This window comes from Coptis chinensis, chromosome 6 (assembly GCF_015680905.1).
Source record: "Coptis chinensis isolate HL-2020 chromosome 6, ASM1568090v1, whole genome shotgun sequence".
NCBI classification, from domain to species: domain Eukaryota; kingdom Viridiplantae; phylum Streptophyta; class Magnoliopsida; order Ranunculales; family Ranunculaceae; genus Coptis; species Coptis chinensis.
In genome coordinates, this window is record NC_141461.1 from 1,350,570 (window position 1) to 1,374,309 (window position 23,740).

At 34.9% G+C, this 23,740-nt stretch overlaps 4 protein-coding genes and 1 pseudogene across 16 annotated transcripts; 4 read left to right on the top strand and 1 right to left on the bottom strand.

The window, feature by feature from the left end:
* Nucleotides 1–4,543: 4,543 nt before the first annotated feature.
* LOC147490553 (alcohol acyltransferase 9-like) lies at nucleotides 4,544–5,364 on the top strand. Its single transcript, XM_086565382.1, has 2 exons — nucleotides 4,544–4,662; nucleotides 4,770–5,364. Exons 1-2 carry the CDS (start codon nucleotides 4,544–4,546, stop codon nucleotides 5,362–5,364), a joined length of 714 nt encoding a protein of 237 aa, XP_086421508.1.
* Nucleotides 5,365–7,081: 1,717 nt separating this feature from the next.
* On the top strand, nucleotides 7,082–9,179 carry LOC147490554 (uncharacterized). The gene has a single exon (XM_086566055.1). The coding sequence runs from the start codon at nucleotides 7,639–7,641 to the stop codon at nucleotides 8,968–8,970; it is 1,332 nt and encodes a 443-aa protein (XP_086422181.1). The 5' UTR covers nucleotides 7,082–7,638; the 3' UTR covers nucleotides 8,971–9,179.
* A 2,569-nt stretch (nucleotides 9,180–11,748) lies between these two features.
* LOC147490555 (trihelix transcription factor DF1-like) lies at nucleotides 11,749–14,678 on the top strand (annotated as a pseudogene). The gene is made up of 3 exons (XR_015198279.1): nucleotides 11,749–12,120; nucleotides 13,276–13,677; nucleotides 13,745–14,678. The product of XR_015198279.1 is annotated as a trihelix transcription factor DF1-like (transcript).
* Nucleotides 14,679–16,144: 1,466 nt separating this feature from the next.
* On the top strand, nucleotides 16,145–17,023 carry LOC147490556 (uncharacterized). The gene has a single exon (XM_086566921.1). The coding sequence runs from the start codon at nucleotides 16,241–16,243 to the stop codon at nucleotides 16,787–16,789; it is 549 nt and encodes a 182-aa protein (XP_086423047.1). The 5' UTR covers nucleotides 16,145–16,240; the 3' UTR covers nucleotides 16,790–17,023.
* A 385-nt stretch (nucleotides 17,024–17,408) lies between these two features.
* LOC147490557 (uncharacterized) lies at nucleotides 17,409–21,802 on the bottom strand. Of its 12 annotated transcripts, XR_015199303.1 has the most exons (11): nucleotides 21,496–21,800; nucleotides 20,832–20,861; nucleotides 20,614–20,643; nucleotides 20,397–20,426; nucleotides 20,175–20,204; nucleotides 19,578–19,676; nucleotides 19,259–19,379; nucleotides 18,380–18,698; nucleotides 18,208–18,262; nucleotides 17,827–17,987; nucleotides 17,409–17,719 (listed from the first exon to the last, which is right to left on the bottom strand). XR_015199303.1 is itself a non-coding variant. In XM_086566915.1 (10 exons), the coding sequence occupies exons 1-10, from the start codon at nucleotides 21,622–21,624 to the stop codon at nucleotides 17,702–17,704; spliced, it is 861 nt and encodes a 286-aa protein (XP_086423041.1). In that variant the 5' UTR covers nucleotides 21,625–21,802; the 3' UTR covers nucleotides 17,409–17,701. The 12 variants fall into 12 exon arrangements, 10 of the variants coding, with proteins under 10 accessions (XP_086423041.1, XP_086423037.1, XP_086423044.1 ...); XR_015199304.1 differs by lacking the exon at nucleotides 20,614–20,643 and having other exon boundaries at nucleotides 21,496–21,799; XM_086566915.1 differs by lacking the exon at nucleotides 17,827–17,987 and having other exon boundaries at nucleotides 21,496–21,802.
* Nucleotides 21,803–23,740: the final 1,938 nt, after the last annotated feature.

Consider the following 23,740-nt stretch of genomic DNA (forward strand, 5'->3'; position numbering starts at 1 on the left):
TATTTGGAGAGTTTGAGTGTATTGTCAATTCTTATATATTTGATAAAATAAAAAAAAAAAAATTGCTAAAAAATAGGTGATTTGTAGAATGTAATTTCATATTACGAATCAAACACTTTTATTGTTCTAATTTTTATATATTTGACCAAATAAAAAAATTGCTAAAAAATAAGTGACTTGTAGAAACTAATTCTATATTACAAATCATACAATTTTAGTGTCTATGAAACTATGATAAAACACCTAATTTATTTGAAATATATCTTTAACGGCGTAAACAATTATACTAAAAATAACATCACAAAATATATAATAGAAAATGAAAAAAAAAAATAACGACAAAGCAATAATGACAAATATTTTAAAATATGTATAATATTGAATGAAACTAACGGAAAAAAAAAAACAATTAATGGGGAACCAAAAACTGGATGCAAATGTATCGAACTAACCTCAAATAATATTTAACAGAAAATCGGAAACTGGATGCAAATACAAGCATTAAACTAATCTTAAAAATTAATTAATAGAAAATCGGAATATGGATACAACTATATTAAACTAACCTCAAAAAATAATTAACAGAAAATCAAAACTTGGATGCAAATACATCAAACTAACATTAAAAAATAATTGTCATAAAATCGGAAACTGGATGCAAATACATTGAGCTAACCCTCAAAGATTAAATTAACAGGAAATCGGAAATTGAATACAACTGCATTGAACTAACCTCAAAGAAAAATTAATTATAAATTAGAAACATAATGCAAATGCGTGGAACTAATCTTAAAAAATAATTAACGGGAAATCGGAAACTATATGCAAATACAACTTTATCAAATAATAAACGAGAAATCAGGAACTGGATGCAAATCCATTAAATTAATCTCACGTAATAATTAACGGAAATAAAAACTGGATGCAAATGCATCGAACTGACCTTGAAGAACAATTAACAGGAAATTGGAAATTGGATGCAAATGTATTAAACTAACAAAAAAAAATAATTAACGATAAATCAGAAACTGGATGCAACGGCATTGAATTGATCTCAAAAAATAAATAACGAGAATTGGAAATTGGATGCAAATCGCATTAAACTAACCTCAAAATATAAATAACGGAAAATCAGAAACTGGATGCAAATGAATTGAACTAACCTCAAAACATAGTTGGGTTATATGTTGTGGGAATGTCTCGATAAATATAGTTTTGTATTTAAAATGGTGTTTATCTTATCTCTTTTCGTATTCAAGTAACTTCAATATATATGAACTTCGCCTTATTAGGCAATCTCACAAAACATCAATCAAACTTCTATTATTAAACAACAAAATGAAGTTGAAGGATTTTATCAAATGCAAGTTTTTTTTTTTAATGGAGAGTGGGGTTTTCACGTTATAAGAAATTTGGTTTAGTGATAAATATAATATTAATATATAATAATTCTGCATATTTGCAAATATTTTTCAGAATAATTAATATAACAACACCCATTCGTAGATAATCTTTGAAGATCGATTCCATATAGTGAGTCATGCATAATTTAAATAATAATTAACTGGAAATCGAAAACTGAATAATCTTCGATGATCCCACATAGTAAATTAAGCATAATTTACTTTTTATGTCATGTTTGTAATGACACTACAAATGGATCAGTAGAACTTGGTATTACACACCACATTAGATAATTATAAGGAAATCGAAAACTGGATTCAAATACATAACTGAGCTCAAAGAGTAATTAACGGGAAATTAGAAACTTTATACAAATTGCATTAAACTAACGACAGAGAATAATTAACGGGAAATTAGAAATTTGATGCAAATCTTTGAAAAATATTTAACGAAAAATCGGAAATAGTATGCAAATACATCAAACAAACCTCAAATAATAATTAATGGGAAACCAAAAACTTGATGCAAATGCATTGAACTTAACTCAAAAAATAATAAACAAAAAATAAAAAACTGAATGCAACTGCATTGAACTAACCTCATAGAATAATTGGTGGGAAATTGGAAACTAAATGCAAATGCATTGAAATAACCTCAAAGAATAGTTAACGGGAAATCAGAAACCGGATATAATTGTATCGAACTAACCTCAAAGCATAAATAATCAGAAACTAGATGCAGATGCATTGAACTAACCTTAAAGAGTTATTAACGGAAAATTGAAAACTGGATCCAAATGCAATGAAGTAATCTCAAAGACTAATTAACGAAACATTGAAAAATGGATAAAACCGTACTGAACTAACCTTAGTGAATAATTAACGGGAAATTATAAATTTGATGTAACTGCATTGAACTAACCTCAAAAAATAATTAACGGGAAATCAGAAACTTGATGCAAATGCATTGAACTAATCTAAAAAAACAATTAACATAAAATCGGAAATCGGATGCAACTGCATTGAACTAACCTCAAAGAATAATTAACGGAAAACCAAAAACTGGATGCAATTGCATTAAACTAAAATCAGATATTAACTAACGGAAAATCAAAAATTAGATGCAAATGCATTGAAATAACCTCAAAAAATAGTTAACTAGAAATCGGAAGTCGGATGTAAATCGTGATCGCGATCGACCTCAAAGCATAAATGTCCACTTTTTAGCCTTCTCACATGAATAATTACGAAAGTAATTAGGAACCCAAACGAAAGTGAATTTATAAAACAAACCCTTACATATATGTAAAAGCTGTATAGAAATTGTAAACTATCGAACTAACCTAGAAAAACAATTAATAGGAAATCGTAAACTAGATCTGAGGATGTATTAAACTAACCTCAAAGTAAGTAATTGGGAGATTGGAACATGGATGCAAATACAATGAACTAATCTCAAAGACTAATTAACTAAACATCAAAAATTGGATGGAACTGCATCTTGAATTAACCTTAATGAATAACTAACTGGAAATTATAAAGTGAATACAATTGCAATTGAACTAACCTCAAATAATAATTAACAAAAATTGGAAACTTGATATAAATTGTATTGAACTAGCCTTAAAAAGAATAATTAATGAAAAATTAGAAACCTGGATGCAACGCACTACATTAAACTAATCTCAAATAATATATAATTAATGGAAAATCAAAAATTTGATTGAAAAATGCATTTAACTAATAACCCTAAAACATATTTGTATTATATGTGAGAGAATAAATGTCTCGACAAATATAGTTTTGCATTTTAAATAAGTATTTATTAATTTTTTTTTTTATTGTGATTGGGAATGTCTTGCTATTCAAGCGACTTCATTATTATTTTGGCCACATTGGACATTCTCACAAAACTTTAATCAAACTTATATTATTAAACCTAACAATAAAAGAAGTCGATGAGTTTTATCAAGGTTTGTGCTTCCTTTTATAGAGAATGGTGCAAGAAATTTAAATGAGTAATTAATATAATTTTTATTTTTTCATAGTTATGCATAGTTGCTTTAAATATTTTTAGAATAATTTAATATAATGACACCCGCTCATAGGACACATTCATGTGATAAATCTTTTCAAATGAGAGTAGTGTATTTTTGATGATATGAAAATAATCAATCTGTTTTAGTGATTTGTACACATTAGTACATAAAATTTGAATGGTGATGATTTCTAACTAAATCACCATAAATCTAATAAAACTATTATACAAACTAGATTAAGTTTAAGATAATTCTATTTGAAAATTATGGATTAATATTCTAAACCATAAAGTGAAAAAAGTTATCTCAATTTAATCCCTTAGTTTCCAAGACTTATACATATAATCGCCGGCCATTAACATATTTTGGTTTATTTTCAATAAAAAATATATTCGATTCGAAAATTTGCCGCTAAGTCACTATAAAAAAAAGCTAGAGCCGAGTTTAAGATAATTCTATTTAAAAAATTACGGATTAATATCCTAAACCACAAAGTGAATATCTTTATCTTAATTTGATCCCTTAGTTTCAGAAATACTTTATCTGCACCATAATCACGCTTCATTAACGATTTTGATTTATTTTTAATAAAAATATATTCCGATTCGAAAATTTGTGTGAGACATTTTGTAAAGCTTTTTCAGCATACAAAATATTTAATAGATCCCGGGTGTATGCCCGGGTCCAAAATCTAGTACTATTCTAACATACTATCTTGACATACCCAGCCGACCCTCAGATCAAACAAAATCTAATAGTCAGATCTATTTCTAGAAAACCAAGCAAATAATTAAAAAAATAACGGGCAAAAATAACATTTTGTTTCGCAAAAGGAAAAACTTTCTTCTTCTTCGTAGCTTTTAAGCTTTTACACCAAAAAAAAACACGAAAGAGAAGAACGAATCGCTGTCCCACATGTTGAGTTCATGAGAATTGACGACGGCTCAAGCCTAACTGCAACTTTGTGGCAAGCCATACCAGTCCATAAGCGTTATAAGATTAGCCAAGACTTTCAAGTTCAACTTAAACAATTAGCTCAACATTTTTGTACACTGATATTCGTTTCCATAAAAAAAAATTATATTCGTTGCTTTCTCTGTTATGATATTGTGTTTTCCCAGAAGTGGAACTATTGTGCGTTGGAGCTATTGGATTTCTGATGGAAGGGATTTTTTTTTAGCAGAAGTGGGATTTGGAGGAGATGACAAGAATGTTATTTGGTGATAAAATCGAGGGTTTACATGATGATGGATTTGAGGGTTCAATTGCGGAGTGTAGGATCTTCGAAGAGATATTTTATGGAAACGATGCAGGAAACTTAAACCAGTCCAGAAGTGTTAAGATTAGCCAAGAATAAATTATTTCTTGCTACCAAGTTGAATGTACGTCCACTAGACTATGAACTTCGGTTAACATTTTCGGTAAATGCTCGCCAAAAGCTCTCAAACCCACCTTTGAAAGAGGGATTTTATGGCAATGTGGTGTGCTTAGCATGCGCAACCAGCAGTGTCTCACAACTGGTAGAGGGACAACTCTCAGCTATAGCACAATTAGTTCATGAGGCACGCCAGAATGTAACAGAGGAATATGTAAGATCAATGATCGATTACATTGAGGTAGATAGACCCATGAGGCTTGAATTTGCTGGAAAATTGACAATTACTCAATGGACAAGGTTTTCTATATATGAGTCTGCGGATTTTGGGTGGGGGCTGCCAATGTATGCAGGTCCTATTGATTTAACACCTACACCACAGGTTTGTGTCATCTTACCGGATGGTGAAGCATCTCCTAGCAGATCAATTGTGGTTTGCATTTGCTTGTCTGAAGCCGTTGCTTCAAAATTTAGAGTGTTTGTTCGAAATTATTGCAATACTTTTTATACAACATTTTATACAATACCTTTTGAAAATATGAATTAAGCCTTGATTCCTTGTAGATATGATCTCCACACCATGGAGATCATCTCCACAAAAATTCAACTCATTTGAAAACTCATAACCATGAGAAAATTTGTTCTCAACCTATGAATTTTTATCAACGGTCTAGAAATATCGATTTTGTAACTTTTTTTTGGCAAACTTAGAAATGTTCAAAGGACCCAATTTTTTGTGGAGATTATATCCATGGTGAGAACATCTTATCTACAAAAAATTAGCCCTTAAAACATTTTGAAGGGTCCGGTGGGAGGGTATTGTATAAAACGTTGTATAAAAAGTGTTGTAAACGGAACCTACCCCTATATATATATATATATATATATATATGCCATTGGAGAGTACGACACTTTTGGAACAAAACAAGTATAGAGAGCATATGAAGTTTACGAACTCCTTCTACAATGACAGTGTTACACACTAAACATAAAAAGCTTGATCGATAGTACTCGACCATGTTTAGGATATAGAAAACGAGCGGTGGATACTCAAAAAGTAGTTACTCTATAAATTGTTTGGTCTCTTTTTCTTTAGAGAGATTGTCTCATGTGGCTGTTTTTCATTGTATTTTTTTTCAACTCTCCCAATAGAATAAAAATCTCAAAAAAAAACACACACACACACACAAATCGACAAAAAAAAACCCGTATCAATAACTTCAAAAAGAAAAACTAAACTTCAATTCAACATAATTTTATTGAAGAATCAAAGTAATGGTCGGTCGATTGGAATGGAGATGGGGAAAAAGAATAAATCATATACCATTTATGTTTTTTTTTTGTTTGCTCCTCCTATTTATGATCTCTAATTTTAATCTGGGAAGATGAAGGGAGAAATTTGTGAGAGAAGAAAATGAGTGGGTGAACAAGAAAGCTCAATTTTTTGAGTGTATAACTTGAATGAATAATAAAATGATGTATTTCTCTCTCCTGTCGTTATCTCACATAAACCCAAATATCTTTTTTTCTGGTTTCACAATCTACTTGGTTTATACCCTACTCCCCAAATATCTTTTTTTCTGGTTTCACAATCTACTTGGTTTATACCCTACTCGTTAGTTGTGGCCCCAATTCATAAAATGGACGGGACCAAACACTAAAAACTAGTATACATGGTCTTATTCCTTCTACAGGTTGGTCAATTCATGCTGCCAATACAAACATAAATACACTGAGTCACTTTTTTGGTAATCACTTATTCACTTTTCAACTAAGTGAAAGGACCATTAATGTGGAAGCTATCGATCTTACATTAGTTGAAATTGGCAATTTCTCAACATCAACACATTAACAGTTCAATTAACAATCTTGAACTAGATTTGAAAACCAAATATTTTGAACTTTACCTCGCTAAATCTTATCAAACAGCAATGTTCATTTCTTTGTAAAACTGAACCAATTAGATGTTTATGAATTTGAATCGTCTCATTGAGAGAGTAGATCATTATATCCCAAATGCTTAAAAAAAAAAAAAAAATATCAATCCACAAACATAAATTTAGTTAATCCCCTAAAAAACAATGGTATATTAAGAAAATTGATGGGAGGAGGTAGATCTTTATAATATGTGGTGTAAGTTATAGACTTAATAGTAGATTGAACCATTAGTAAAAATATCAAACACCTACAAATGAGCGAGGTTAGGTCTAATAGTTGGTGAAATAAAATCTCAAACATAACAATAACTTTTGACAAAATTATTGTGTATGCGTAGAAGAAAACTAGTCCACTGTTTCACCCACAAGTCTAGAACAAGAGACGTTGTGACCGTGACATAAAAATAAGATGGTCCCACCCTATTAACCCTCAATTCAATGAACCTTCACCCAAAAAAACTCATTTTTTTCCCCAAGCCAAACAGAGAATAAGAGAAGCGTCTTCTTTTATTCTTTTTCGTCATCTTTAAATTTTTACTCTCACTTAAAAAAATGCTCGATTCAAATCTGTAATTGCAAAAATAGGCATCAGCTCAAATGTCAAAAGTTACAATCTTTAGTCAAGATATCAATTCCAGATAAGTTAATTGGCGTGGTTTTTTATTTATTGCCAGTAAAGTTTCCATATTTTGTTAGTTAAACTTTTATGTGAGGTGTATTAAGTGATTTGGTGGCATGCCATTTTTGATTGTTGAGTTGAAATTTTTAGAGATTTTAGTATCCAAGTGTTTAATGACGGAGAATCTTTAGATTTATTGTGGAAGATGTGTTGGGATTAAGTTAATTGAGGAGAATATGAGATGAGTTTGATTGGAATGTGAGAAATGGAGGGGAATTTATCGACAGGGAGTTTGATTTCGGGTTCTTCGTATGGAGTTGTAGACTTGCAAGGGGGGATGCACGTTCATCATCAACAACACCCACATGCTTTGCATCAACAACAGCAGCCGAATTCTCAGCAGGGATCGATGGCTCACCAACCAATGCACGATGTTTTCCCCCTCACGGTTGGGAGCATGCACGAGTGTGAACAAACGATGGCCATAGCGGAATATAATAAAGGGGAGAGGGCAAAGACAACGACGAGTGATGAGGATGAACCCAGTTTTACTGAAGGTGGGGTAGATGGGCATTGTGAAGCGGGTAGAGGGAAGAAAGGGGGGTCGCCATGGCAGAGGATGAAGTGGAATGATACAATGGTGATACTTCTGATCACTGTTGTTTCTTACATGGGTGAGGATGCTGCTGCTGAATGTAGCAATGGGGGAAGAAGAAAATATGCAATTATGCAAAAGAAGGGGAAGTGGAAGTCAGTCTCGAAAGTCATGGCCGAAAGGGGATATTATGTATCACCTCAGCAGTGTGAAGATAAGTTCAATGACCTCAACAAGAGGTACAAGAGACTCACAGACATCCTTGGAAGGGGCACTTCATGTAAGGTTGTTGAAAATCCTGCACTTTTAGATATGATGGACCACCTTTCGGAGAAAGCTAAGGAGACTGTTAGGAAGATTTTAAGCTCAAAGCATCTGTTTTATGAAGAGATGTGCTCATACCACAATGGAAACAGACTGCATCTCCTTCCTGATCCATCATTGCAGCGGTCCTTGCAACTGGCCCTCAGAAGCAGAGAGGATGATGAAATGCTTGATACAAGAAAGAACCAACAAGATGATGTTGGCGACGGCGATCAAGACGCTGACAGTGACGACCATGATGACGAGCCTGAGGAGAATCATGATAATGGGGCCATGTTTGGGTTTCAAGGCGGTTTTGCAAAGAGGATGAAGCAGGGGCATGACCATGAAGATGTGAGTTTTGGAAACCCCTTAACTCAGGATTGTGACAAAAGATCTTATCCTCACCCACAGAACACCCCTGTCGACATGAATCAAATGCTCTCAGAAGGTAGTAAAACAGCTTGGTTACAGAAGCAGTGGATGAAGTCTCGTTCGCTTCAGTTGGAAGAACAGAAGTTGCAGATTCAGGCACAAATGTTGGAGCTAGAGAAGCAGCGGTTCAAGTGGCAACGGTTTAGCAGGAAAAAAGATCGAGAGCTGGATAAACTGAGGATGGAAAATGAGCGTATGAAGCTTGAAAATGAGCGTATGGCGTTAGAATTGAAACGGAAGGAATTAGAAGCTGGCTATAACTGACAGATGCAAGGCATCATATTATACACAGGGCTGAGAAAAAAAACTTTTTAATTTCCTGTACATCAATGGAGGATGGCGACTCATGTATACATCTTATCTATTCCCAAATTTGCTCAAAAGTCTCGGAAGGGCAAATATATGTGTTGTGGGTTTTAAAAATGTGATATTACTCAATCGTGTGCATTATGGAAAAAATTGTTTCCTTCTAATATTCATGTATGTGGTTGTACCATTTGAATATGTTAATTGTAGTTTCGATTTGGTGCGTCTCATGATTGAATTTCTAGCAAATTTGAGTGAGTTGGCTGGGCTTAGATCTTGCTGTGTGGTAGCTTGGCACGGCTATTTCAGTTTTCCACTTTAGGTGTCAGCTGGGAGAGGACTGAGACAATGCTAGGAAAATATCCATGGAGACCATGTAGAAGACGGGAATGTGGTGCAATGTATTTTCGGTAGTCATGACTGCTACTGACATGCTTATCTATTTTGATATACCAATACTATGACTGTTACTGACATGCTTATCTATTTGATATACCAATACTATGTTTAGTTTAGTTTTTCAGCTGCCAAATATCTTATCTATGTACACATTGATTGATGTTACAAATCCTCTAATATTTCAGTTGTTTTGGTCTAAGATTTGTCACGGTGATACTATGTACATGTTTAAAGATTTCTTGTGCCAGTCTTGTGTATGTGTGTAGGGGGGAGGAGTGTTGAAGAGTAGGTAAGTTTTTCCAGGTCTTTTATCGAGTTCGGCGACCTCATCATCAAAAAGATTAAGAGCCTCTCATTCTTGTTTGGGATGGTGGTGTTCAGGTGAGCAAATTCTTTTTAGTAAGCAATTAATCCATATTGCTTTATGTTCTTCCTTGTATTTATATGCCAGATATGAAACGACTTATACACTAGTCATTTATTGCACGTCCAGTAGTTGCAGCCCCAAATGTGTGATAACTTGTGTTTGAACTCTTAGCTGCACTTACTAGAACAACAGATCTAGCACATTGTTGCAATTACATCTGAAAGGGTCCCTGAACAAATTGTATATATCGGTACTTTTTTTTTGTTCAGGAGGATTGGTCGTCATTATTGGTTTGATGCATGAACAAGTGAACTGAAAGCTACATTTGCTGTGTCTTGGCATGTCGCCCAGGGATTTCTTTCAAGAGGGAAGAAGGTAATACACTAATGGCTACGTTTTTTTCAAAGATAACTGTGATTCCATTTTTTGTTAGGATGCACAATTTTCTAGCATATATTTATTCATTTTTAATTTTTCTCTTCTGTTGGTTTACATTAAGATAAACAGGGCTACAAAATGATAGTTGAATCTTTCTTTGGCATAGGCTTGGCGGTGGTTTAGTGTTGATGGTGATGGTTGTGGTGGGAGAGTGGTCATTTAATCTGTGTCTTTACAGTGGTGGTGTTGGTGCAAGTGGTAAATTTGTGGATTTGGTGGTGGTGGCAGTGGTGAGGGGAGCTGTAAAGTGGTGGTGGCAGTGGTGAGGGGAGCTGTAAAGTGGTGGCTTTGGTGGTGGTGTTGGTGTGGCGGTGATTATTGTATAGTGGTCAGCCCTGGTGGTGTCAGTAATGATTTTGACGGGTGGCAATGTGATGGTGGCGGTGATGTTGTAATGTGAATAGTAGCTTTGGTGGTGGTCTTACTAACTATGATGAAGGTGGTGGTGTCTGGCTGCAATGCTGGTGGTGGGCAACTGGGTATGCCAATTGATTTTGCTGGTGGTGATGGCCGTAGTAGCTTTGGTGGTGATGCTAGTAGGGTTGGTGATAGTTGCGACAGCAGTAATGATGGTGGTTATGAGATCTGTCAACGATTACTGTTTTGTGGAGAACTTACACTTCAGATTGCAGAATGCAAATATTCCATGAAATGAGAACGAAGCATACATACCCACTTATTTCTTAATGGAGACTGACCTCACAAGAGTTTCCACCTTGATGGCTTGACATATTTTCTTCAGTTGTGGTCTTATTAGGTGCATTTCAGTCTACCGTGAGAACAGACCTTTTCCCAGGCAGTCTTCTGATTCCTTTATGGAAGTCCCAACATGTCAAATCTCTTGCACCATGTTTAAGGGTCTTGATTAAGAAAATGAGCTGTTGTCTTTAGCTTTTGAGAGTAATTGCTTTCTCAGGTGAATATTAATGGAGTTCTTCAAAGTTGCTTAGAATGGTTTTACTGACTGCTATTTTGATCAACATATCCCTTTGTAAACAGGTAGACGACTCCCCTGCTTGGAGCTGGAATACAATGACTTAGTTCCACGCTGTTTAATATGATCGCTCTGATGTAAGATGAATTCCCTGGACAACCATTCTCAGGTATGATCTTTTGAGCCGTAAAACATTCCATCATACCACAGTATTGGAACAAGGAAACTGAATAATGATATCGAGGGAACATCTTCTCAAAAAGCAAAGATGACCTACACAGCTAACTTCTAACTAAATTTAGATGGCCAAACAAATCAATTTATTGTCACTCTTGTCGGTATCTGCAGCTGTTGTTCCTGCTGGACCTAAATTGTTTCTATCTTTCTAACTTCTTTTGACATTTACTACCAACCATGAAGAGCATCAAACACGTATTTTCCCTTACAGAAAATAGCAAAGGAGCACAGAGAGAGAGATAAAGATTCCATCATTGAAGACAAATTTTGATACCACAATAAATTCATCCAAACCATCTTCACAGAACTCCTGAATTTACTTCCTACTGTTAGATATCTAACTGTAATTTTCCGTGAGTCGATGTTGGTGACTAGTTTGGTAAGTTATCCCAATACTACCACCGATTGTAATGATGCTAAGGAGGTAATCGTTTTTAATCCAGTTACTGATGATGCTGGAGATGGGCATGGAGGGAGAGGTGAAGAAAGTCTCCAAAATTCAGTATCCACTAATTACACGGGAGATGGAGGTGAAGAAGGTTGCAGAAATTCAGTTGCAGTTAATGATATTGTAGATGAAGATGGTGTAAGAGGTGAACAAGGTGGTCAAAGTTCGGTTGCTATTAGATGGCCCAGACAAGAAACTTTGGCTCTGTTGAAGATTAGATCTGATATGGACATCGTGATTTAAAGAATCTACACTTAAAGGTCCACTTTGGGAAGCCATTTCTAGGTAACAGTTCAATTTTTATTTTTACTTGCCGCTTCAATTCTTGGCAACAGTTTCATTATTCTTCAGTTATTATCTGTGTTAGCTTTTTCTACGAACATCCAGAATTGGAGCGAGAATTTGTTAAAATATAGAGAAAAACTTTTACACCAAGATTGGGAGGACATAATTAACCTTACTCTTAAAATATATTTATTATCATGCAAGAGCATGCCAAAACAATCTCGAAAGAGACAACTTTATACAGGTCACCTCCTAATAATTAAGTTGCTATTCTCATCACAAAATATATTTCAGTTTTCTAGGGAAACCTTCCATGTATGGGCACTCTGTCAGCCAATTTGACAATAGAAAGTTGAAAAAAATATATTTACTAGTTTGAAAGCTCAAATATGGAGGGACTAATTTGAGCAAAACGTTTCTTCTTTAAGTTCAAGTAAAATTGATTGTTTGTGGACAAAGCTGATATAACTTTGGTCTTTATACTGACCAAAAGAAATGGTAATTTGAAAAGGTGGGTTTAAATTTTGATTGGGACTAAATTACTTCCTCAAAAAGTGCTGATTTCTGTTTCGAAGACATTAGTTAATCCCTTTGAATCGGTTATTTTCCCAATATTTCTATGGTAAATTTGAACCTCACTCCAATTGTATGATTTCTCTCTGATCTTAGACGTAATTTTTATTTTTTTATTTTTTATTTTTTTTAGTGTGTGTGTGTGTGTGTGTCCCAATGTGAAAAGTATAGCTGTGTGTTATTTTCTTCTTCTTTTAATAATTTATCTTTTGATTGTTTTGCCTCTCGTGGTGTAAGTTTATCTGTTAAAAGATATTATGCTTTTATTGATCTTAACCTTGTACATTCTTTATCCTAACTTGTTAAAAAACAGGTAAGTTTCTCTACTATACCAAGGTACCATACTCGACACCTTCCCATGTTAAGGAATTTTTTAGAATAGGACTCCTGTTTAATAGTTCAATTGGTGCATTTTCATCTTCAATGCGAGTCCCTTTATATGGTCTTTATTTGTATTTACAAGGTAAAATGAACAGAAGTGAGTGTTGTGATCAGGAAACTAGCAGAGCTTGGTTACTGCCTTTATATGGTCTTTATTTGTATTTACAAGGTAAAATGAACAGAAGTGAGTGTTGTGATCAGGAAACTAGCAGAGCTTGGCTACTGCCGGGCGCTAAGAAATGCAAGGAGAAGTTTGAGAACATATACAAGTACCACAAAAGAACAAAAGAGCGGGCTGCAAGAGTTGATGGCAAACCCTACCGTTTCTCTAACCAATTAGAAGCTATAGACAGCCGTCCCTCTCTTCCACCACTTTCATTTGAGATTCAAATTCCAAATCCAATTCCAATATCAACAACAGTACTGAATGTGACACCAACAAATCCAGCAGACAGCCCTCAGGCTAATGCTTACCAATCTTGCCAAAATATTTATATTTCTGAATTCATCTCGACTTCCCTCTCACCACGGTCGTCTTTACGCGAAAAGTCTGGCTACACTAAAAGGAAGTGGAGTACTTTCTTTGAGAATTTAATAGAAGAGGTAATTTAAAAACAAGAGATCTTCCAAAATCAGTTCTTAAAAACTTTGGAGCTTAATTTAACATGAGCATATGGCAAGGGAAGAAGCTTGGAAGACACAAGAAATGGAGAGACTTAACAGAGAGCACGAGACTCTAGTCGAAGAGCGACTAGCTGCAACCACAAGGAATGCTGCTGTGATTGCATTTTTGGAGAAGGTATCTGAACAGAAGGATAGCCCATTATCAATGGAGAGAACTGTCGACAATCTGCATTTGGACAAAGGTCGGAATTTCATCAAAATGAGTTGTTCTCGATGGCCTAAAGCTGAAGTTCAGGCCTTGATTGTGCTCCGGAGTGACCTTGAACATAGGTATCAAGGTAATATACCTAAAGGATCTTTATGGGAGGAAATCTCAGCGGCAATGAGAAGGTTTGGTTACAATCGGAGTGCTAAGAGGTGCAAGGAGAAATGGGAGAACATCAACAAGTACTTCAGGAAGGTTAAAGAGAGCAACAAGATGCGACCTGAAGATTCTAAGACATGCCCCTACTTTCACCAACTTGAAGCTCTTTACAAAGACAAGATGGATAAAATCGACAAAGTGCTCAGTCCAAGTTATGGTTTGAAGGCAGAAGACTTGGTAATGCACATGACGAGCCAATACAGACACCAATCTGAATCCCTTCGACTAGAACATATGGGCCTTGATTTGGCAGCCGAAGATCTCAGAAACGAGAATGATCATGAAAATGGAGATGCTGAAGATGTTTATGAGAATGTAATCAACAACCCTTCTTCAAGGACCATTACTGAGTAGACCCAGAACCAAGACAGATACGCTTTTCTTTAAAGCTAGCTGAAGGGCGTGTACCATGAACTTCAAAATAGACGAGTTTTTCATACTGCAAAATCTGTACGAAGTGTACGTTGTTTGGTTAAAATTTGTGAACATATCAAGGGGAGAAACAAAGAAACATGTCACAAAAGTCCATATTTAAGAAAAGGTTTGGCACTTTGGCTTTTGGCTCTTGTGCAGTTGCGCTAAATTGTTTTGCTGTCTATTTGCTTCACTTATTAACACAATCATAGTACAAGAGGGTAAGGGTAGAATTTGAGCCGAGCGGCTCGGAAGCCAAACTTGAGTCTATATTATAGCTTGTGTAACAAACGAGTTTTATGAAGCTTGGCTTGATAAATTCAAATAACATCTTTATAGTGTAAAATAACCGAGCTATTCGGGCTCGGCTCGCTTAAAGTTCGGCCAAATAAAAAAAAGAGTTTAGAGTTTGAGCATAGTAAAGCTCGGCTTGATTATCTTCCACCATTACAAGAGGGCGTCATTAGAAAGAGAGGGAAAGTTAAATGATGTCAAGAAATACAGTGGGCCGAATGCTTAATTGACAAAAAGGCCCAGATCCATATAACATTCCGTTGCAGGTCATGGAAGGGACAATGATAACAGAAGTGCAGAATCAAAAGTGCTCATCAAGTGAAGCAGTTAATGACAAAAAGAACTGACCAAGCTCACATGCGCTTCTTTATTTTACGTGGGGCACCAACACCCAAAGCCAAACGACCCTGCGCAATTATAGGACAAATGCAAGAGCAACGGTCCCATGCTCCCCAATACAAAATATGCATTTTTCATTTTAGAAACACTCTACTTTCATTTTCACATAAATCTTCTAGCTAAGATGGATCATTTTATATAATTTTTTTTATTGTAAAAGAAGAAAAGTGAAGTCGATTTATACAAAAGTCCTCAGAAAAGAAGAAATCCTTATAATTCAGCACTAGATACTAGTAGATAGTTAGAGCATCTCTAAGTTGGTGGTAATATACTCTTTAAATTTGAAGAAGAAATTTGGAGAAACTGGTCACAAATTTTGACCAACTCTAACTAGTCGCAAATATCAACCGTAAAAATAAAAATAGACTTACCACGATAGTAAGCGTGCCATTGGTCTTGATGGCAAGACAATAATTGTCGCGATATTACCACTATCGCCTCCAAGTTGGAAAAAAAACTCACGTGACATTCCCACTATCACACCAAATTGAAAAAGTAAAAAAAATAAATAATTCGCACGACATTAGTAGTGGTGCGTGACAGTACCACTGACGCGTGGTGCTAGTCAAAGTCAAAAAAAAATTTGGGTGACATTTGCATTGGCGCGCGACATTACCAATGTCGCTCCGCATCCTCATCAAAATTACCAAATTTGCGAACAAGAATGTGAACGAATAGGTTATACGATTGAATTTACTACCATCTAGAGTTGGAATTCTCTTCCAAATTATTTTTTCAAATTTGAAAATTTTGACAGGTGAGATACTACCACCTAAAAATGTTCTTATAAATTATGATTGTCCCTTGAGGCCATGAGTAATTAATTGATTGATGTGTGCGACTAATGTTGCATACTTGCATAGAACTGTACAAGATACCAAAATTCACAAACACACTCGACAGTCATCACTGTAAACGGTAGTAAGTAGTAAGTAGCAACTAAGACCAACTCCATATTCCAAAAGAGTCTCTTTCTTCTACACCACACTGATACACTCAAACTATCCAGCTATGGCAGACTATGAACACCAAATCATCCCCAAAGAAACAGCACTACAAGCTCTAAACACCATTATTCAACTTCACTTTGAGAAAACTTTAGAGAAAAAAAGAGCAGTTGATCTTCAAAAGAAAGAACTTTGGAAGCTTTTTCAGTTCTTTTTCCTTTTTCTGGTTCTTGTTTTTGCAGCCCAAGTTCAATCACCAAGATTACAATGTAGACATTGTTGGATACCCATTGGGCTTCTTTCTCTTGCACATATAATCTTCTATGTTTCAGTTGCTCAAACACTTAGATGCATTAACGGGTTCAAGTATCAAAGAAGGTGTCATAAGTTAACTCTGGGCCTTGCAACTGAAAGATTAAGGCAGATGAAGATGAGGGTTAGTAGGAATATTGATGGAGATGAGAGTGGTGCTGAAGAGTTTGAGATACATTATCAAGAACCACCAGAGAGTTATTTTGGTAAGTTCAAGAGGAATTGGGCTTTGCATTTTGGCTTCTTGATTTTGATCTATGGGTTTATGGTTTCTTCCTCTGTTGTTCTACTCTGTTTCTAGAAGGTTCTAGACAAAGGGTTTGTTCTGTAAGCAGGATTTACAGGAGAATGGATTATTTGAATTTTTTTTCTTTTTATATTTTGCTTAATTTTGCAATTTTTTTTTATGTTGTTTTTCTATAATAGAAGTTCAATGGATGATGCATGATGGAAATAGTTAAACATTGATACCATGCTTGGTTTACCAGTCTTTATCAAAAAAGAAAAGAAAACATTCTTGTTACTGTTATTAAAACAAGACCATAAGTATGAGTTTACTGAATCCTGCTTAATGTAATTATTAGAATGCTATTTTTATCAATAACTATTTCTGTTAATTCAATTTTAGTTTTAATTTTCTTGAATTTGTATTATACCCTGTCATCTTATAGTTTTGGAATTAAAACATTTTTCATTGGAAGTGATCGTTATCATTCTGATATGTAGGCCTAAATCTTACAGCAAGTTTATGCAAATGACATGTTATTCACTTATTCCAATGGGGCATCTCAAAGTGCAAATTACAGACAAAAGACTAATGTAAGACTATTAAGTGGTGCTTTGTTGGCCTTTCTGGTGCTACTTGAACTCGTGTCAAATTTCATCAAAACCCTCAAATAACTTAATGAACACAAGAATCATTGGCAAAACTATGATTAGAAACTTCAGAAAGTGCTTATAAATCTAAGCTCCAGCATTATGCTGTTATTGTTTTCAGTAAACATGACATGACCTTGATCAAAGAGACAAACGCACCAGATTTTCAAAATATTCCCATAAAAGCCTTCAATGGAATAATTGAAGGATGTGATCGATGGGTTGTAACAAAAATTGGTCAGGATGCATTCCAGTGTACACATTACACATAAGTATTGCTGAAATGCTGGGGAAGGAAAAGAAAAAACAAGAAGTAACAGCCACCACCACAAGGCCTTCAGCAAAATTGTGATACCTAATATACAGTTCAAATCAACAATATTTCATTTATTAACAAGAAAATGATAAAAAATAATAAATTGGATATAATTTTATTGAGGCAAATAATTTCACGTCGATCACCACTGGACGCCAGTCATCAGTAGCGGGGACAACATTGCCAAGGAAGAACTGTTCCAGAAGAATAACACTAAGAGTTTGCCCTTAGCTCATTTCGAAGGGAGGGCATTGCATAAGGCCTTGTATGCATTGACACATTGTTTGAACTTTTCCTCAGCCTGTGCCTGTCCCAAACACATGTGAATCAGAATTGTACAGACTATTTCTAAGTTTAAGTGCTTTTTTTGTCAATATGTTAACAAGAAGTAGTACCCCCTTTTAAATCCTACCCGACTTATTTAATGCTCTTCATCTACCTTCTCTAGTCTTGTGTCACAGACTCACAATAGTATGCCATCTATCATCTTGACAAATGAATAAGACACACAAGAAATATAACCTTACCTGTGAAGGCCCTTGATGCTTATCAGGATGCCACTTCAAAGCCAAGGAGCGGAATCTATAAGAAGCAATTTGAAAGGTGAAACATTTTCTTTACCCATTCCAAGCGTAAAGGCAAAAACTACCATGTCAATGACTACACGTTCATAATGCACAACAGTAATAGCCTACTTACGTGCTTTTGACGACATCAATCTTTAGAGGGCCTGTTGGTGGCAAACCAAGAACCATTCTATCAGAGTATGAACCTACAATGCATGACTTGTCATCAACATCATCATCATCAATATCACTAGCAGAGTCCCAAACTCTTCTCCTATTTTTATTCCACCTTGATTGATCTCTCCACTCGAATTCAGCCGAAGAAGTCTGGAAACTGGGTTCATCCCAGTCTCTAAATGACCACGTATAACATCTGTTTCCAAATGTAGCTCGAAAGACATTGTCCGACTCTTCGTCAGAGTCAGCACAGAATTTCTTCCGTCTTCGGTTGCCTGAACATGGGACACAATGAGATACCCAGTTGTAAGAGGGTGCAATCGTAAAAATGTAAACCCTTTCCAAAAAAAAAAAAAAAAAGCTAAAAAGAGACCTTAGCTTCGAAACTTTGGTATTGATACTAATAGAGTCTATCATGTTATTTATGATATTAGAAGGCTATTACCTTATAGGTATCAATACCAATAAGGTTATTACTATGTCAAAGAACCTTAATCACATGTTACAAAAGAGAAATAATATGCAGTATGTCGCTCATCCACTAAGGTTTCAAACAATGCAAAATACACATTTTCTAGAAATATCAATGCCTAGTCAGGGGTTATTAATGCTTAAACAGCTAAAGTTATATCCTAAGTTACACTGACACGGACACGTGTGTCCGTATCCGACACGGATACGAAGTGTCTGACACGGCAAGATATAAGAAATTTAGGTTACATACAATATGTGTGTCCATGTGTGTCCGACACGGACACGTGGATACGTATCCGACACGGATTTTTTTTGAAATATGGCGTGTCCATGTAACATAGGTTATATCCAATAGACTCGCCTTTTTTAGCTTGTGATGAACGGCATAACTTTTTTGATCGAGACTGCTTCTTCTTAGAATTATCTGCTTCTACTGCATCCCAGCCACTTGCCCTGTCAGTCTCCAATGTTGAACTGGCTTTCTGGACAGTAAACACCAGATGTCAAGCTAAAAAAAAAACTACATGGGAAATAATAGTTTTTTGCCAACATTGCATCCTTGATTTTTGGATAGGCGACTTCATCTCTTCATTGCATCTAGTCAATGGAAAGAAGACATAAATAAACCTTTAAGTTGCCACAACCATATATATTTTTCCAAGCATAAATAAGAGGACTACCTTAAATGGCAAAGTTGAGCAACCTCTACTGAAGATAAAATCATTTAGCGCCTTTTTTGCATCCGCGCGCCTTTGACGTATTTCATATCTGACATTAGTCTAAATCCAAAGGTTGTTGTTAGTGGACAAATAAAATATTCCCGACACAGGTGCACATAAAAAAATCTACTTAAACTTCACTCAGTGTAGTACCTCAAAACAAATATAAGTTTCTCGCAACACCGTTTTAAGCCCATATATATACTTGGTGACCATGTCAAGTGTGTACACATTTAATGCACCCTATTGGTGAACCAGTATCACGAATGGATTTCTTTTCCTTTTATTTGTTCTTTTTGTTGTTGTTTCTCTGTGTGTGTGTGGGTTAATATCCACCAGAACATCACACACTTTCGCCAGCTATATATTTAGATTTTTCCTTATTTTCAGCATTGTTGCATTTTTCCAGTGATAAAAAAATAACTTCCCGTTTTCAAGGAAGGAAACTGAAATAGACACCTCCGTTCTAGGAGATTCCCACTCTGTGCAAACAGATTAACCATACATTCCACAACTTACACTACCAGATTAATCAAAAGTACTTCTGGGTTTGCATGCCTTGGTAGGTCGTTGAGCTCTTCCTGGGTCCTGCAAACAGATTTTCCAATTTAAACTTTATGCAAAAGGATTACTTTAAGTACATAACTTTTAAGCAAAAGCATGGAAAAAAGAGATATGCTTGTCCGTAAGCAGTTGAGTTACCAAAAGCATAACAGACTAACCATATGTTCCACAACTTACACTACCAGATTAATCAAAAGTGCTTCTGGGTTTGCATACCTTAGTAGGTCGTTGAGCTCTTCCTGGGTCCTGACAACAAATTTTCCAATTTAAACTTTGCGTGTAAAAAGGATAACGTAACTTTTTAAGGGAAAACATGGAAAACAAAGATATGCTCGTAGGTAAGCAGTTGAGTTACTAAAAGCATAACAGACTAACCATATGTTCCACGACTTACACTACCAGATTAATCAAAAGTGCTTCTGGGTTTGCATACCTTAGTAGGCCGTTGAACTCTTCCTGGGTCCTGCAAACAGATTTTCCAATTTAAACTTTTATGCAAAAAGGATAACGCCAACTTTTTAAGGAAAAACAAGGAAAACAAAGATATGCTCGTAGGGTAAGCAGTTGAGTTACTAAAAGCATAACAGACTAACCATATGTTCCACGACTTACACTACCAGATTAATCAAAAGTGCTTCTGGGTTTGCATACCTTAGTAGGTCGTTGAACTCTTCCTGGGTCCTGCAAACAGATTTTCCAATTTAAACTTTGCGTGCAAAAAGGATAACGCCAACTTTTTAAGGAAAAACAAGGAAAACAGAGATATACTCGTAGGAGCAGTTGAGTTACTAAACACATAAAGCTTTAAAAGGTGTACAAATGAAACTTGCCATCCAGTGAACCACACCAACTTGCCTACTCAACCCATTGGTGACAGTCATGTTTAAACATGAGGAAATTATAACTTTTTAGTATGTGATATATATATATATATAAACAAGATACAAGCCGAGAAGGTGTGTACCTCTATTTAGTATGAAATTTAAAATACACTGGTTTTAAATGTGGTTTTAAATACCTTTTTGATGAACTAACTAACAGCTAGAACTTTAAAGTACATCTTACTGGCAAACAAAATGAAGAGTTCTCATGATTTGCCCACCATGCATATCAAACCTTTCTCAGCATCAGTTCATGAAATTTGTTTCTTTTTCAAAATAGGACCAAACATTACAATGTCACAGAGTCTGGCTACACCTTAAACAATGATAAATTCTCAGTCTTTAAGTCTTTGACCAATAAAAAAAACCCAGAAAAACAATTAAAACAGGTAAAAGAAAAGAAAAGATAGTAACTTTGAGAGAAGAGAACTTACATCATTCCACTTGTTCTTCCATTTAGCTAGAGTTGCAGTAGTTGAGTGAAAGAAAGCATAATGAGAATACAAGGAGATAGAATTCTTTAAAATGAACAGAGTTTTCCACTTGGGCATTTGCATTTGCATTTCTCTTTAAAAAAAAATGAGCAAAATGGAAAACTTTTCTGCAGAATTATGAAGTTCCATGGATTTTGCAAAAGGGATGGTTGGTTTGGACTTTTGGAGATGAGAAAAAATGGACTGCTACTCAAAAAGACCAACCCCCGAAACCTATGATTCCGCTGAGCAGCTCAAAAGTGGTTTGCTATAATTGGCGGCAAAGCCCAATCAACAAAATTAAGTGGCCCAAAAAAGAAGTGCCACAGTATTGACACCCATATGAATATCGATTCCTGATTTATAGATGTGTATCGTGGATATATATTTTCCTTTGTAGATATTTGACATTGTTTCATATGTAAATATTGTGGATATATATATAAAATATCGATAAATATCATAGATATTATGGATATTTTTTAATATATAATTTATATTTATTTGAAATATAATATTAAATATTAAATAAAATTATTATCTACACAAAATATCGCCAAGTATAGTAAAATACCGCAAAATATTATCAAAATATCGTAGATATTTGCAGTCTTATATATATCTAAACATATCGTGATATTTATATATCTTTTGTTGAAATATGAATATTTATTGCGATATTTTGTATTATGGACACCCCCATAAATAGGACTAGCACCCTTTTGACTAATTCAAAGGTACTAGCACCACTCCATTAATCACACAAAAATATTTACGGCAAGTAGTTGCCGCGAAAACGCACAATCCACGACATCGAGTTGCCGCGAGATCTCATATCTCACAAAAAGTGGTTGTCGTGGGTCTTTTTTTCTTTTAATTTTTTTTAGTAGCAACTGTAAAAAAAAGTTAGTTGTCGCGAGATGATTGTGTTTACTAAAATGGAGTCTTTGTTTGTATTAATTATCAAAACTCTTCTTTATTAATTTGATCACAAAATTTTCTTATAGCATATGAAAATATTTACCGCGAGATAGTAAAATTATGGTTCGATTGTATATTTTTTTTATCATGGTTTTAATGATGTTCTTAGAGTGTATAAAAAAACTTTAAAGAAGAAAATGAGATATCCATATATCGTGTGTATTTAATACGCAAAATTTGAAAAAAAAAAAAAAAAAAAAAAATGTCGCGGCAACTGATTGCCGTGGGATATGGGATCTCGCGGCAACCCAATACCGTATATTGTGCAATATCGTGGCAACTGCCTGCCGTGAGATATATATGAGATCTCGCGGCAACCCGATGTCATAAAACTATAGGCATATGGAGTGTAAAATAACATAAAGAATAACCATTATTGCTTTACTTCTTACCAAATGGGTGTTAGTACGGGGTGGCAATACCGCACCCCAAAAAAAATAAAGATTTGAAAGTACAGACGTACAGTATACAAAAGAATATTCTAACGCTCCAAGTCATATGCAAAGTATTGTTGCCATAATTCATCTACCTTTAAAAATATACGAATAATGTACTTCAGTCATGGAACCAGGATTTTGCTTTTCATTTTCAACACACCACAAGGTTGCTTTCTTTGTATTGCCGTCTAATTGGTTTAACGCAATGACGCCATGCATCTTTAATTTCTTGTAAAAATTACAACCAGATGATGGATAGATGGATACTTGTGGCCTCTGGGATCAATAATCTCATGTCGTAAATAAAATGATAATGATGATCATAGGAATCTTTGTACACTAGTACTCAGACAAAGGCCATGTAGTTTCTTGTTTGTAAATTGTATATATGACATCTATTGCTTAAATTTTTTTGGCAACACTGATGTATCTGCTGAAAAAACAATTCTACGGTGGATTAAGAATTGGGAGAGTAGACATGATGATAAGAGCCTGCTGAGACCAATCTACATTTCAAAGGACTAAGACGCCCAATTTTCAATAAAAACAGTTGAACTTCTTTATTGTTTGAAAAGTTGTCATTCCGACCAGAAAATAACTTTTCTCACTTCTGTGTTCCCTATTTGAGGGACTTCTAAGATGTGAAACTCTTTCCAAGGTGGAAACAATCAAACCTTAATGGTGGATTGATCATTGAATCGTGCCTAGCATAAGAGCTGTGCTAAAGGTGTCAAGTAAAGCCAAACACGATGACTTATTCTAATTCTTTTCTTAAATTTGGAATGAAC